Genomic DNA, 14,088 nt, shown 5'->3' with positions numbered 1-14,088 from the left:
TAGTCGAAAAGTCTTAAAAGAACTCATTGTCTAGCCAGATGTGGTGGCTCACCCCTGTAATCCCAGCACTTTGGGAGGTTGAGGCGGGTGGATGGCTTGAACTCAGGAGTTCAAGCCCAGCCTGGGAAACATGGCAAAACTCCGTCTCTACCAAAAATACAAACAAAATTAGCCAGGTGTGGTGGCAGGCACCTGTAGTCCCAGCTACTTGGGATGCTGAGGTGGGAGGATTGCTTGAGCCTGGGAGGAAAGCTATAGTGAGCAGAGACTGTGCCACTGCACTCCAACCTAGGTAACAGAGTGAGAAACATCTCAAAAAATAATAATAATAATAAAGAACTCATTGTCCATTGGTAATAATAAATGTGTTTACAATGCAAAAGAAAGGGTAACACAAAAATATATTAAATGCTGCAGCAAGTATTTACATGTATGTACCTCATATTTTTTTTTTCTTTCCACTAAGGAAGGTGTTGTAACAGACAAACACAAATGCTTTGGTGTTTACAATTACAAACACCCCAAGTCTAGAACTTAAAAGTGGCAGTACTTTTTTTGGGACTTCTTCAGTTAACAGTTACTTTACACAGTGCTAAGCTTTTTACTCTTAATTACATTTTTGGACGATATTTATATCCCATTGTCCTAGAATACTGTGATCAAACTATTTTTTTTTTTTTTTGAAACGGAGTTTTGTTCTTGTTGTCCAGGCTGGACTGCAATGGCATGATCTTGGCTCACTGCAATCTCTCCCTCCCAGGTTCAAGGGATTCTCCTGCCAAGTAGCTGGGATTACAGGTGCCCACCACCACACCTAGCTAATTTTTGTATTTTTAGTAGAGACAGGATTTCACCATGTTAGCCAGGCTGGTCTCAAACTCCTGACCTCAAGTGATCCACCCACCTCAGCCTCCCAGTGTTGGGATTTTGGACGTGAGTCACCGCACCTGGCTGATCTAATTATTTAAATAACAGTTTAATAGAAATGTTAGAAAAAGGAATTTCTGGAAATAAACAGGTTTTGTAAAGGTTTTTTCTGTAGATTACAATTATATTTGTCTCAAGTATTTAATTAATTTGAGGAAGAAATAAAAGTCATAAGCAGTCAACATATCTATGAGATATAAGGAGCATCCCTTATGTTTATTATTTTATTTTTTGAGACGGAGTCTTGCTCTGTCGCCCAGGCTGGAGTGCAATGGCACGATCTTGGTTCATTGCAACCTCCGCCTTCTGGGTTCTGGTGATTTTCCTGCCTCAGCCTCCTAGGTAGCTGGGATTACAGGCATGAGCCACCACGCCCAGCTAATTTTTGTATTTTTGGTAGATACGGGGTTCCACCATGTTGGCCAGGCTGGTCGAGAACTCCCGACTTTAGGTGATCCACTCACCTGGGCCTCCCAAAGTGCTAGGATTACAGGCATGAGCCACTGCGCCCGGCCTCCCCTACTTTTCTGACACCTAATGACTTTAGCTAACAAGGAGGCCACACCTTCTTGAAAAGCAATTTTGAAATCTCTGTGAGAGTAGATTAAATCTTGGAGATAGACAATGACATATGTGTATCTGGTAAAAAGGTAGAAAGGCAGAAAAATAAATAAGGACAATTTTCTCCTACAGAGTAACACACTTCATCAGTAGGTAAGATTGAAGATTATATAAAGGTGTTTTACTGATTACTAATGCACAGATTAAAGTGGGAAGCCATCTTAATTTTTTAAAATTTTGCCAATTATCATACTTCATTTTTTAAAAAAAATCGGAGGATAAAACTTGATTATTGATTGTTTAACGTATTGTGAAGCAACATAGAATGAAAATTGGTTACCTAATCAAGTAGCAACAGAAGAGTAAACTAAGGATGAAGACAAATATAGCAGTACCAAAAACCACAATATATATGTTGAGAGGCAGATTCTGGAATCCAATATTAGGCATCCTGAAGTTGTAATGTGGGAAATCCGAGCTCATGGATGAACTGTGGGGGAAGAAAAGAATGGAAAAAAAAATAGGTAAAGACTAAGAACAAAGACAGCATTATCATTGTGCACGTATAGAAGCACAATGACCCCATCTGAAACAAATGTGGTAGACAAAGTGTTAATATTCTTGCCATTCATTCATTCACCATGCCAAATATTTACTATTATGTACCTGGCACTATTTCAGAGACTGGAGATTCTACATGAAAAGCTTTGCAAGTTGCATTTATTCACTAAAAGGCATTTCACTGAAATAATGCCAGTAATTAATAAACATGAAAATGTTCAACCTCAGAGAAGTGCAAAAAGAAAAAAAGTTTTAAGGTTCTTCAAACTCTTTAGCCTTTAACCTAATAACCCTTGAATATTGAAGTAGCAATATTTATAATGGTAAATATTAGAAATAACTGACATATCTCACAAGGAGATAATTAATTATATAATTAATTATATAGTCATATGTTACAGTATTAAAGGGTCATGAAAACATTTTAAAGTAATTTTTTTTTCTTTTGAGACAGGGTCTTACTCTGTCACCCCAGGCTAGAGTGCAATGGTGTGATCTCAGTTCACTGCAGCCTTAATCTCCCAGGCTCAAGCGATTCTCCCGCTTTAGTTCCCCAAATAGCTAGGACTACAGGCATGTGCCACCATACCTAGCTAATTTTTAAAAATTTTTTTGTAGAGATAGGGTCTCAGCATGTTGCCCAGGCTGGTCTTGAACTCGTGGGCTCCAGCAATCGTCCCCACTTGGCCTCCCAAAGCGCTGGTATTACAGGTGTGAGCCACCACGCCTGGCCAATTTCTCCCCATTTTATAGACAAGGAAACTGAAGCTTAGACAGTTCTGGTCCCACAGCCATGACTGACCAGGTATGTACACAGCCAGAGCCTCTCCAACTCCAAACTCAGCACTCTCAGTCCATATGCTTCACTGCCTTTCTCATGTGTTACTTTTATAATCAGAAACAGTAAGTGTTGTTTAAACATTAAAAAAAGGACTATTTCTGTCAGTTTGTTTGAGAATACTTACTGATCACTACAGTTAAAATTCCACAGATAAAGGTTGCCTCTCCTGTAAGTGATAAGCTGTAGTTTGTCTTTTTGATTCCTTACAAAATAAAGAGCTCCTGCCAGGCCTGCTTATTAAGACCAAAGACTGATAATGGAATTATAATTACGAATACAACAAATCCAAACCCAAACAAAACTCTACCAAGCAAAGAAAACTTCTACTTTTATTTATGCATGGTAAATTAAAAATGTGTTCACAGATTTTTAGTTTTCTTGTAGGTTCCCAGAAGAGTGTATTTATACTGTTGACACCACTGAGATGTTAACTGGCTGTACCTGAAACCTAAATCTTATTATTAGTTTCTAGTATCTAGTAATGTATATCAGGAAGTCAGTACCTGCAAAGAACAACTTCATCCCATGTAAATTCTTCTCTGAGAGCTTCTGAACATAAATAATGGGTAATATTTAATTTTGAACCTTTGGCCATTTTCTGGGTTGGCTCAGTTAGAGCAAGTGCTTTTACTCAAATACATATTTAATTTCCTTTTTCCTACATTCAGATCTTCTTAGAAAGGGAAGGAAGGATGTAGTTAAGGAGTGCTTTACCAAATATACATAGCACATACGCTGTGGAGCTATTAGAAAATTACAGGGCACAAAACTTAGCTCTTAACTTTCGTATTTCTGACAGGGCCTCACTTGATGACCCTTGTTATAGCCAAGACTGTCCTTTAATCCCTTAAAAATATGCCTCCCCAGACAAGACTGGCTTGGTAAGATATCTCTCATCTTAGAAAATAAGGGATTAGGCCAGGTGCCATGGCTCACATCTGTAACCCCAGCACTTTGGGAGGCTGAGGCGGGTGGATCACCTGAGGTCAGGAGTTTGAGACCAGCCTGGCCAACATGGCAAAAATGCACCTCTACTAAAGATGCAAAAATTAACCGGGTGTGGTGGCACGCACTTGCAATCCCAGCTACTCAGGAGGCTAATGCAGGGGACTCGCTCAAACCAGGGAGGTGGTAGTGAGCCAAGACTGCGCCACTGCACTCCACCCTGGGCGACAGAGTGAGACTCCATCTCAAAAAAAAAAAAAAAAAAGGAAAGAAAATAAGAGATTAAATATCTGTACTGGGCAAGCTAAGAGACAGGAAACAGGCAAGTGACAGAAAATGGTATGGTAGAAAGATAGAGAGGTTTGCAGTCAGCAAATCTGGATGCTTGCTCCCAGGATGTCACTGTCTAAATGTCAGAGCTTCATCTATACTTCAATTTTCTCATCTTTCAAATGGTATAACCGTCCTATCAATCAACTTTAAGGAATTCCTGAAAGGATAAAATGAGATAGCAGATAATGAAGTGTCTGAAAACTATAAGAGGACAAAACTATTAAGGCTTTAGTGTGTGTGTGTGGGAGGGGGAAAGGGAATGACATTAAATCAAAGTAGTAAATAATGGCCAGGCGCGGTGGCTCACGCCTGTAATCCCAGCACTTTGGGAGGCCAATGCGGGTGATAGTTCGAGACCAACCTGACCAACATGGAGAAATCCCGTCTCTACTAAAAATACAAAAATTAGCCGGGCGTGGTGGCGGGCACCTGTAATCCCAGCTACTCGGTAGGCTGAGACATGAGAATAGCCCGGCGAGGTGGCAGGCGTCTATAATCCCAGCTACTTGGGAGGCTGAGACATGAGAACAGCTTGAACCCGAGAGGCAGAGGTTGCAGTGAGCCGAGATCACCCCATTGCACTCCAGCCTGGACAAAAGAATGAGCCTCTGCCTCAAAAAAAAAAAAAAAAAAAAAGAAAGAAAGAAAGAAAGTGGCCGGGCGCGGTGGCTCAAGCCTGTAATCCCAGCACTTTGGGAGGCCGAGGCAGGTAGATCACGAGGTCAGGAGATCCAGACCATCCTGGCTAACACGGTGAAACCCCGTCTCTACTAAAAATACAAAAAAATTAGCCGGCCGTGGTGGCGGGCGCCCGTAGTCCCAGCTGCTCAGGAGGCTGAGGCAGGAGAATGGCGTGAACCTGGGAGGCGGAGCTTGCAGTGAGCCGAGATCGTACTCCAGCCTGGGGGACAGAGCAAGACTCCGCCTCAAAAAAATAAATAAATGAATAAATAAATAAATAAATAAATAAAGTAGTAAATAACATACAAGAAGCCTTGACAAAAATAATGTCTCTGGAGAGGATTCCACCAAACCAAGTACCCCTTCCACAGGGAGCTCTTCTGCACTCACTGACAAGCTGTCAGGTGGCCTGCCAACCTGGCCTCCAGACGCAGGAACTAGAAACCTTGTCTGGCCAAAGGCAGCCATTAATACAGGCTGGGTAGGAGTGAGGCCAGTGGTGTGGGAATGTTGCTCTGCAAGGTCCTCGAAATTGGTACAATTCTTGTAGCATTCTGAACAAAGACTCAGACACACAGCAGTAGAGGTAGCACTGTCATCATAGGGAAGAGACATCTGCCTTAGTGCTGCTGGGGGCTGGATGTTGAGACTTTTGTGAGTCCTCACTACCTGGCAGGGCCTTTTAATAAACCCCAATTACCAGAGGGATCTAGGCTGGTAGAAGATATGTTGATGCAGCATATATTTTAGGAATTTTTCTCCCTTTGTTTTAGTAAATAAAATGGCTTTGCTACAATTGATATGTTGGACCAACAATTTAAGTAGATGGTAGATTATTCCAAGATGTTAATCCTGATCTAGTAATACATTAGTTTTTACAAAATTTTCATCATAATGTATTTTCAGCAGGAGTATTAATCTTTTAATTTATAAAAGGCTACATATTCATCATCTTAGTAATATGCATTCTTTGCTATTGAAGTCTTACGTAAGTTATTTAGTAATTGCTCCTTGTGGGAGTAAAGAGGAGAAATAGAACATACAGCACACTGTTGTATTTTACTTGGCATTTCCAACTTCATTCACGTGAAAACCTTTTTTTCCCCTTATGTAAATTCAGTTCTTGAAATCTCTAGCCTCAGCCTAAATTTCAAATCACCCAGTCAGTTTATTAAAACCAAACCCAAACAAACAAACAAGAAAGACAAGAAGATTTGAGTATTTTATCAGCAATCTTAGAACAAAGAAGTTCTAAGAGGGACAGATTACTTGAGATTTGGATGCCTACAGGACCTGAGTTTAACACAATACACCACAGCTAAATGGGGCTGCAGTAGCATTCCTCAAAGCATGCTTGGTAGCCACATTCTTCTTAGATCAGTTCCTGTTCCCTGGACACTACCATATCATCTTCCCAGGAGTCAGTATTCTAGTTTTGCTTCAAAAATGCTCAGAAGTGCCGGGCACGGTGGCTCATGCCTGTAATCCCAGCACTTTGGGAGGCTGAGGCGGGGAGATCACGAGGTCAGGAGATCAAGACCATCCTAGCCAATATGGTGAAACCCTGTCTCTATAAAAATACAAAAATTAGTTGGGCGTGGTGACGCATGCCTGTAATCCCAGCTACTCGGGAGGCTGAGGCAGGGGAATCCCTTGAACCATGGAGTCAGAGGTTGCAGTAAGCCCAGATCACGCCACTGCACTCCAGCCTGGCGACAAAAAAAAAAAAAAAAAAAAAAAAAGAAGAAGAAGAAAGAACACAAAATGTAACATGTGGCTACGTGTGGTGGCTCACGCCTGTAATCACAGCACTTTGGGAGGCCCAGGCGGGTAGATCACAAGGTCAGGAGTTTAAGACCAGCCTGGCCAATATGGTGAAACCCATCTCTACTAAAAACACAAAAATTAGCCGGGCCTGGTGGCATGCACCTGTAATCCCAGCTTTTCAGTAAACTGAGGCAGATTAGGTTCAACCCCGGAGGCGGAGGTTGCAGTGAGCTGAGATCACGCCATTGCACTCCAGCCTGGGACAGAGAAAGACTCCATCTCAAAGGAAAAAAAAAATTGCTCAGAAAGGGGCCTGGGTGCAGTGGTATATGCCTGCAACCCCAGTACTTTGGGAGGCTGAGGGGGGAGGACTGCTCGAGGCCAGGGGTTTGAGACCAGCCTGGGAGACATAGGGAGACCCCCACCTCTACAAATAAAAATAAAAATTAAAAAATTAGGTGGGCATGGTGGCACATGCCTGTAGTACTAGTTACTCTGGAGGCTAAGATGGGAGGATCACTTGAGCCCAGGAAATCAAGGTTACAGTGAGCTATGATACTGCCACTACGCTCCAGCCTGGGTGACAAAGTAAGACTATCTCTAAAAAAGAAAGCTTTTGGCATATTAGAAGGAACTAACTTCTTTGTTCTTTATTGAGTATCTTTATGACCACATGAAACGCCTTCTGCAAAATCTTTTTTTGAGTGGGTGGATGTGAGGAAAGATTAAAATTTTAAAACATGTCACTGATCAGTAGAAAGACCTAAGCTTTCTGATCTAATGGATATGCTGGGTTCTAGAGAGAATTATTTTAAAAATAAGACCTATATTTAGATAGATCCTAGTAAAATTTCTGAATTCTACGATAGAAAAACTGTGACAAGTTTCAAAAAAAAAAAAAGTTGTTATAATGGAAAGCATATAGATTTGAGATTTATCTTAGGCCATGAGTATTAGAGTGGGCTTATGGAGTCAGAAAGCCAGGGGTTTAACCATGGATTTGCCAGTAATTTGGGGCTTGTTACTTATCTTTTCTATGTCTCAGTTTCCTCATCTGATAAGACAGAATAATACTAGTAACTATTTCATAAAGTTTTAAAGGAATTAAATGACTCCACACACGAAAAGCACTTAGAACAGTACCTGGGCACATACTGTGTACTTGAGAAATGTTAGTTTTCATTATTAACTAAAATACAACAATAAAAGATAATGGAATCACTGTCTGTATCTCCATTAAAAGATAGTCAGGTAGACTTCTGACTCCAGAAAGATAGCATACACATGCATTTCCCTATTTATCCAGCTAAATATAACTAAAAAACATAGACATTAAGTTGGACAGAAGGTAGCACACTAACTAGGGACCTGGGGACCCAAGGAATAGCATGGTAATGAGTTCTCTGGGCTTTGTATTTGTCTCCTGTATCCCAGACTTAGAGCTGGCAAAATTGGCAAACCAGAATGCCAACAGGTGAAGACAAAAAAAAAAAAAAAAAGCCCCAATGAACCTGTTCTCTCTAGCCAAAGAATCACAAAAAGAGTAGTCTAACAAGACTGAAAGCTTTTAAACAAGAATTGCCCTACTTCAGCTAAACAACCCAGAAAAAACTATGGCCACACCCCTACGGACATGCCAGCAAAGGCCGAAGGCAGAGCCTAGATTTTCACTCTTGCCAGGATGTAACAAGATGCCCCAGCCATTTTGCTGGGATAGTGTTAGAAAAAGGCCAAGTAGGAAGCTGGATTTTGTTGTTGTTGTTGTTTGTTTTCTTTCTGCTTGTTTGAGACGGAGTCTTGCTCTGTCGCCAGGCTGGAGTGCAGTGGTGTGATCTTGGCTCACTGCAACCTCCACCTCCTGGGTTCAAGCGATTCTCCTGCCTCAGCCTCCCGAGTAGCTGGCACTATAGGCACCCACCATCACACTCAGCTAATTTTTATATTTTTAGTAAAGACTGAGTTTCACCATGTTGGCCAGCTGGAATTTTTACCCAACATGGTGAAAATGAGGCTCCACCTCAGTGATATCAGTGGAGACTACATGTGGACCCTGACTTCTACCCCTATCCAGCAGTAACAAAGTGTCCTCACTGGGGTGATGACAGAGGAGGATCTAGTGAAGAATCAGGATTTTACCACCACCAACTGGCAACAAACACTCCTACCTGTCCCAGCCAAAGAGGTATCAGTGAAAGCCTAGTTGAGAGCTGGAACTCCCATTCCTGCCCTGTCCTCGCCCCTCATGTCAATAGAGGCTGAGTAGGGAACCTGGACTTCTACCTTTACCTGGCATTAATGAAGCAGCATTACAACCCACCGTTTCACTGACACCCACTGGTGTCAGAGGAAGCCAGTTAACACAGAAGGTTTAAATAAAATCCAGAGTCTCATAACATAATACACAAAATGTCCAGGTTCCAACTAAAATTACTCATCGTATCAACACTAGGAAGATCACAAATCAAATGAGAAATGACAATTAACAGATGTTAATGCCAATGACAAAAATGTTAAAATTATCTGATGATTTTAAAGCAGCCATCATCAAAATGTTTAAGCAAGCATTTATGAACATGCTTGAAACAAGTGAAAACACTGAAAATCTCAGCAAAGAAACAGAAGATATAAAGAGGAACACAATGGAAATTATAGAACTGAAAAACACAATTGAAATAAAAAAACTAAAACTAAGCAATGGGCCCAACAGCAGAACGGAGAAGAAAGGAGAAAGCATAAGTGAACCAGGGCTGGGCACGGTGGCTCATGCCTGTAATCCCAGCACTTTGGGAGGCCAACGTGGGTGGACCACTTGAGGTCAGGAGTTTGAGACCAGCCTGGCAAACATGGTGAAACTCTGTCTCTACTAAAAATACAAAAATTATCCAGGCATGGTGGTGGGCACCTGTAATCCCAGCTACTCAGGAAGCTGAGGAATCTGTACATAAATGTACAGATTTAAGAAGCTGAACAAACTCCAAAGAGAATAAACCCAAAGAAATGTACAACGAGACACATCATAGTCAAACTTCTGAAAACTAACAACAACAACAACAAAATCTTTTTTTTTCTTTGCAGAGGTAATTGAGTTAAAAGAACAATAAAAATCTTGAAAGCAACTAAGGAGATACCATTGGGGGGAAATAATATGAAAGCAGAGATTTCTCATCAGAAACAGTGGAGGCCAAAAGGAAGGAACACGTTTTTCAAGTGCTGAAAGAAAAGAGCCATCAACCCAAAATCCTACATCCAGCAAAAATATCCTTCAGGAATGAAACAGGAAATCAAGACAGCCTCGCATGAAGGAAAACAAAGGGAATTTGTTGCTAGCAGATCTACTCTTAAAGAGTGACTAAAGGAAGCTGTCTTAACAGAAAGGAAATGAGAAAAGGAACCTTGGAACATCAAGAAGGAAGAAACAACATGGTAAACAAATATAAGGGCAAATACCATAAACTTCCTTCTCTTGAGTTTTCTAAATTACATTCAATGGTTGAAGAAAAATTATAATTGTCCAACCCGGTTCTAAATGTATTCAGAGGAAATATTTAAGATGAGCATATTAAAAATAAGGAAGGATAAAGGAACATAAAAAGAGGTAAGATTTCTAGCCTGAACTGGTAAAGTATACTAGTAGACTGCATATATAATATAATGCCTACAGCATTCAGTAAGAAAACTATACAAAGACACACACTGGAAACACTACAAAAAATCAAAAAGAACTTCAAAAAATTATTCAAGTAACAGAAATAAAAGACAATGAAAACAAACAGAAAACAAAGTTTAAAACGGCAAGCTTAAGTATAAATGGTTTAAATACGTCAATTAAAACACAGAGATTGACAGAATGAATTAAAAAACATCACCCAATAATATGCTGTCTACATGAAACTCACTTTAAAAATAATGATACATGCATGTTGAAAAGGATGGAAAAAGATAGGTAATGCAAGCATTAATCAAAAGAAAGCAGGAGTGGCTGTAAAAACATCAAAGCAGACTTCAGAGCAAATAAAATTACCAGAGAGAGAAAGAAACATTACATAATGATAAAATGGTCAACCCATGAAAAATACACAGCAATCCTAAATGTGCATGCACAAAACAACAGAGCTGCAAAACTTGTGAAGTAAAAACTGACTGAACAGAAAGGAGATATAAACAAATCTATAATTATACTCAAAGACTTCAAAACCATCTCTCAACAACTGATGAAACAACTAGAAAACCAGCAAGGATAAAGAAAAATTCAACAACACAATTAGACAACAGGATCTAATCAAAATTTATAGAGCACTCTACCGAGCAACAGCAAAATATACATTATTTTCAAATACCCATGGCACCTACACCAGGACAGACCACATCCCTGGTCATAAAACAAATCTCAAACAAACTTTCAAAAATCAAAGTCATATAGAGTGTAACTGGACATAGTTGAATCAAACTAGACATTTATAACAGAAAGGTAGCAAGAAAATATTCAAACACTTAGAAACTAACACACCTTTAACTAATCTATAATTTAGAAAGGTCTTAAAAGAAATTTTTAAAAATACACTGAATTGATTGAAAATGAAAATACAGGCTGGGTGTGGTGGCTCACGCCTGTAATCCCAGCACTTTGGGAGGCCGAGGCAGGCAGATCATCTGAGGTCAGGAGTTCAAGACCAGACTGGCCAACATGGTGAAACCCCATCTCTACTAAAAATACAAAAAAATTAGCCGGGCGTGGTGGCACGCACCTGTAGTTCCAGTTACTCAGGAGGCTGAGGCATAAGGATCGCTTGAACCCTGGCGGCGGAGATTGCAGTGAGCCGAGATTGCACCACTGTACTCCAACCTGGACGACAGAGCAAGACTCCGTCTCAGTTAAAAAAAAGGGGGGGGAGGGGGGAGGGGGGAAGCCGGGCACAATGGCTTACACCTGTAATCCCAGCACTTCGGGAGGTCGAGGCGGGTGGTTCACCTGAGGTCAGGAGTTTGAGACCAGCCTAGCCAACATGGTGAAATCCCGTCTCTACTAAAAACACAAAAATTAGCTGGGTGTGGTGGCAGGTGCCTGTAATCCCAGCTACTTGGAAGGCTGAGGCAGAGGAATTGATTGAACACTGGAGTTGGAGGTTGCGGTGAGCTGAGATCATGCCACTGTACTCCACCCTGGGTGACATGCGCAAAACTCCGTCTCAAAATAAAAAAAAAGAAAATGAAAATACAACACATCAACATTTGAGAGACATAGGTAAAGCAGTGCTGAGTGGGTAATTCATAGCACTAAATGCACATATAAGAAAATAAGAAAATCTCAAATCAATATTCTAAACTCCTACATCAAGAACCTAGAAAAAGGGCAAGTTAATCAGGAAAAAAGAAATAGTAAATAACAGAAACCAATTAAATTGAGAAACAAGAAAACAACAGAGAAAAATCAATGAAACAAAAGTTGGGTCTGTTCTTTGAAATGATCAATAACACTGACAAATCTCTAGGAAGAATGACAAAAAAAAAAAAAAAAAAGAGAAGACACAAATTACCTATATCAACAATTAAATAGGAGAGATCACTATAGACACTGCAGACATCAAAAGGATAAGAAGGGTATACACACATATACAGACATAAATTTAGTAATATAAATAAAACAGACCAATTCCTCAAAAAACACAAACTACAAAAACTCACCCGATATAAGATAGATAATGTGAACAGTTTTATAACTATCAAATAAACTGAATTAGTCATTTAAAAATTCACAAAAAAGAAAGCTCCAGGCCAAGATGCTTTTACCAGAGAATTCTACCAAAGTTGAAATAAGAATGAGCACAAATCCTTGACAATCTTTTGCAGAGAATGGGAGGGAACATTTCTCAAAGCATTTTTTGAAGCCAATGTGATCTTGATATCAAAACCAGATAAAGACAGTATCTGGCAAATACAGACACAAAAATTCTTAACAAAATATTAGCAAGTAGAATTTGGCAATATGTAAATAGACTTTTACAACACCATGACCAAGTAAGGTTTATTCAAGAGATGCAGGGCTGGCTTAATATTAAAAAAAAAAAAAAAAAAAAAAATCAAAGTAATCTACCCATATTAAATGGCTAAAGAAGAAAATCACATGATCATATTAACTGATTTTAAAAAACACATTTCACAAACATCAGCAAACAGAAATTTAAAACTCCCAGAAATAGAAATGGAAGAGAATTTCTTCAACATGTTAAAACCATCTACATAAAACAAACCGGCAAAAACCAACCAAACAGTAACAACAAAAACTGTACAGCTAATATTATTCTTAATTGTGAAAGACTGAATACTTACCCCCCTAAGACCGGGAACAAGGCAGGATATCTGCTCTCACCACTCTTATTCAACATAGTGCTGGAAGTTCTAGCCAGTGCAATAAGGTAGAAAAGGGAATAAAAGGCATACACATCAGAAAGGAAGAAATTAAACTGAGCCTATTTGCCAACATCAACATCTACAACAAAATCCCAAAGAATCTTCAAAAAAATTTCTAAAACTAATAAATGAGTTCAGCAAGGTTGCAGGATACCAGATACACATATAAAATCAACTGTATTTTATAAATTAGCAATGAACATATGAACACTGAAATTATAAATACAATGACATTTACCATTGTTCAAAAAAAGAAATACAAAGAATTAAATTTAATAAGACATTAGATATGTACAGGACTTATATGCTAAAAATGACAAAATGCTGATTAAAGGAATCAAGTAAGATCTAAATAAATGCAGAGACATACTGTGTTCATGGATTTGAAGACTCAGCATAGGAAAGATATTCTCTCCAAATTGATATATAGGTTTAACATAATTCCTATCAAAATCCCAGCAAATGTTTTTGGAGACATAGACAAGTTTAACAAATGTAGACAGAAAGAAAGACAAGGAAATAAAACAGCTAAAGCAATTTTGAAAAAAGAAGACTAAAGGGAGAGGAATCAGTCTATTCAATATAAGTACTCATAGCCTAATAAAGACACTGATTGGTTTTGGCAAAAGGACAGACACATAGGTCAATGGAACAAAATGAAGAACCCAGAAACAGACCTACACAAATAAGCCCAAATGATTTTTGAAAAATGTGCAATCCTTTCTCAATGGAGAGACTACATAGTCTTTTCAACAATTAGTGCTGGAACAATGGGACATCCATAGGCAAAAAAAATTGAATCTTGATCTTAACCTCACACACAAAAAGCAACTCAAAATAGATCATGAACTTAAACTTAAAATGCAAAACAATGATATAGTTACAAAAAACCTAAGAGAAGATATTTGGGATCTAGGATTAGGCAAAAAGTTCCAGACTTGACCCCAAAAGCAAAGAGTATAAAAGGAAAAATTGATACATTGGACTTCATTGAAATGAAATTTTTTTTTTTGCCTTGAAAGACTCTGTCAAGAGGATGAAGAAAGAAGCAAAAGACCAGGAAA

The 14,088-nt window shown here is 39.2% G+C and overlaps 1 protein-coding gene across 1 annotated transcript in view; it reads right to left on the bottom strand.

Annotated features, from left to right (window-relative positions):
• Nucleotides 1–13,017, bottom strand: part of RNF24 (ring finger protein 24) — a 53,108-nt gene extending 40,091 nt beyond the window's left edge. The window contains exons 1-2 of the mRNA XM_017878237.1: nt 12,944–13,017; nt 1,829–1,978 (exon numbers count right to left, since the gene is read on the bottom strand). Of these exons, the coding sequence (XP_017733726.1) occupies nt 1,829–1,978; nt 12,944–12,999 (206 nt within the window). The 5' untranslated portion in view covers nt 13,000–13,017. The remainder of the gene's footprint in view (nt 1–1,828; nt 1,979–12,943) is intronic.
• Nucleotides 13,018–14,088: the final 1,071 nt, after the last annotated feature.

Source organism: Rhinopithecus bieti, unplaced genomic scaffold (assembly GCF_001698545.2).
Source record: "Rhinopithecus bieti isolate Rb0 unplaced genomic scaffold, ASM169854v2 scaffold_65, whole genome shotgun sequence".
In the NCBI taxonomy this organism is placed as follows: domain Eukaryota; kingdom Metazoa; phylum Chordata; class Mammalia; order Primates; family Cercopithecidae; genus Rhinopithecus; species Rhinopithecus bieti.
The sequence above is the reverse complement of the archived record's forward strand: the minus strand, read 5'-3'. Positions and strand labels throughout refer to the sequence as shown.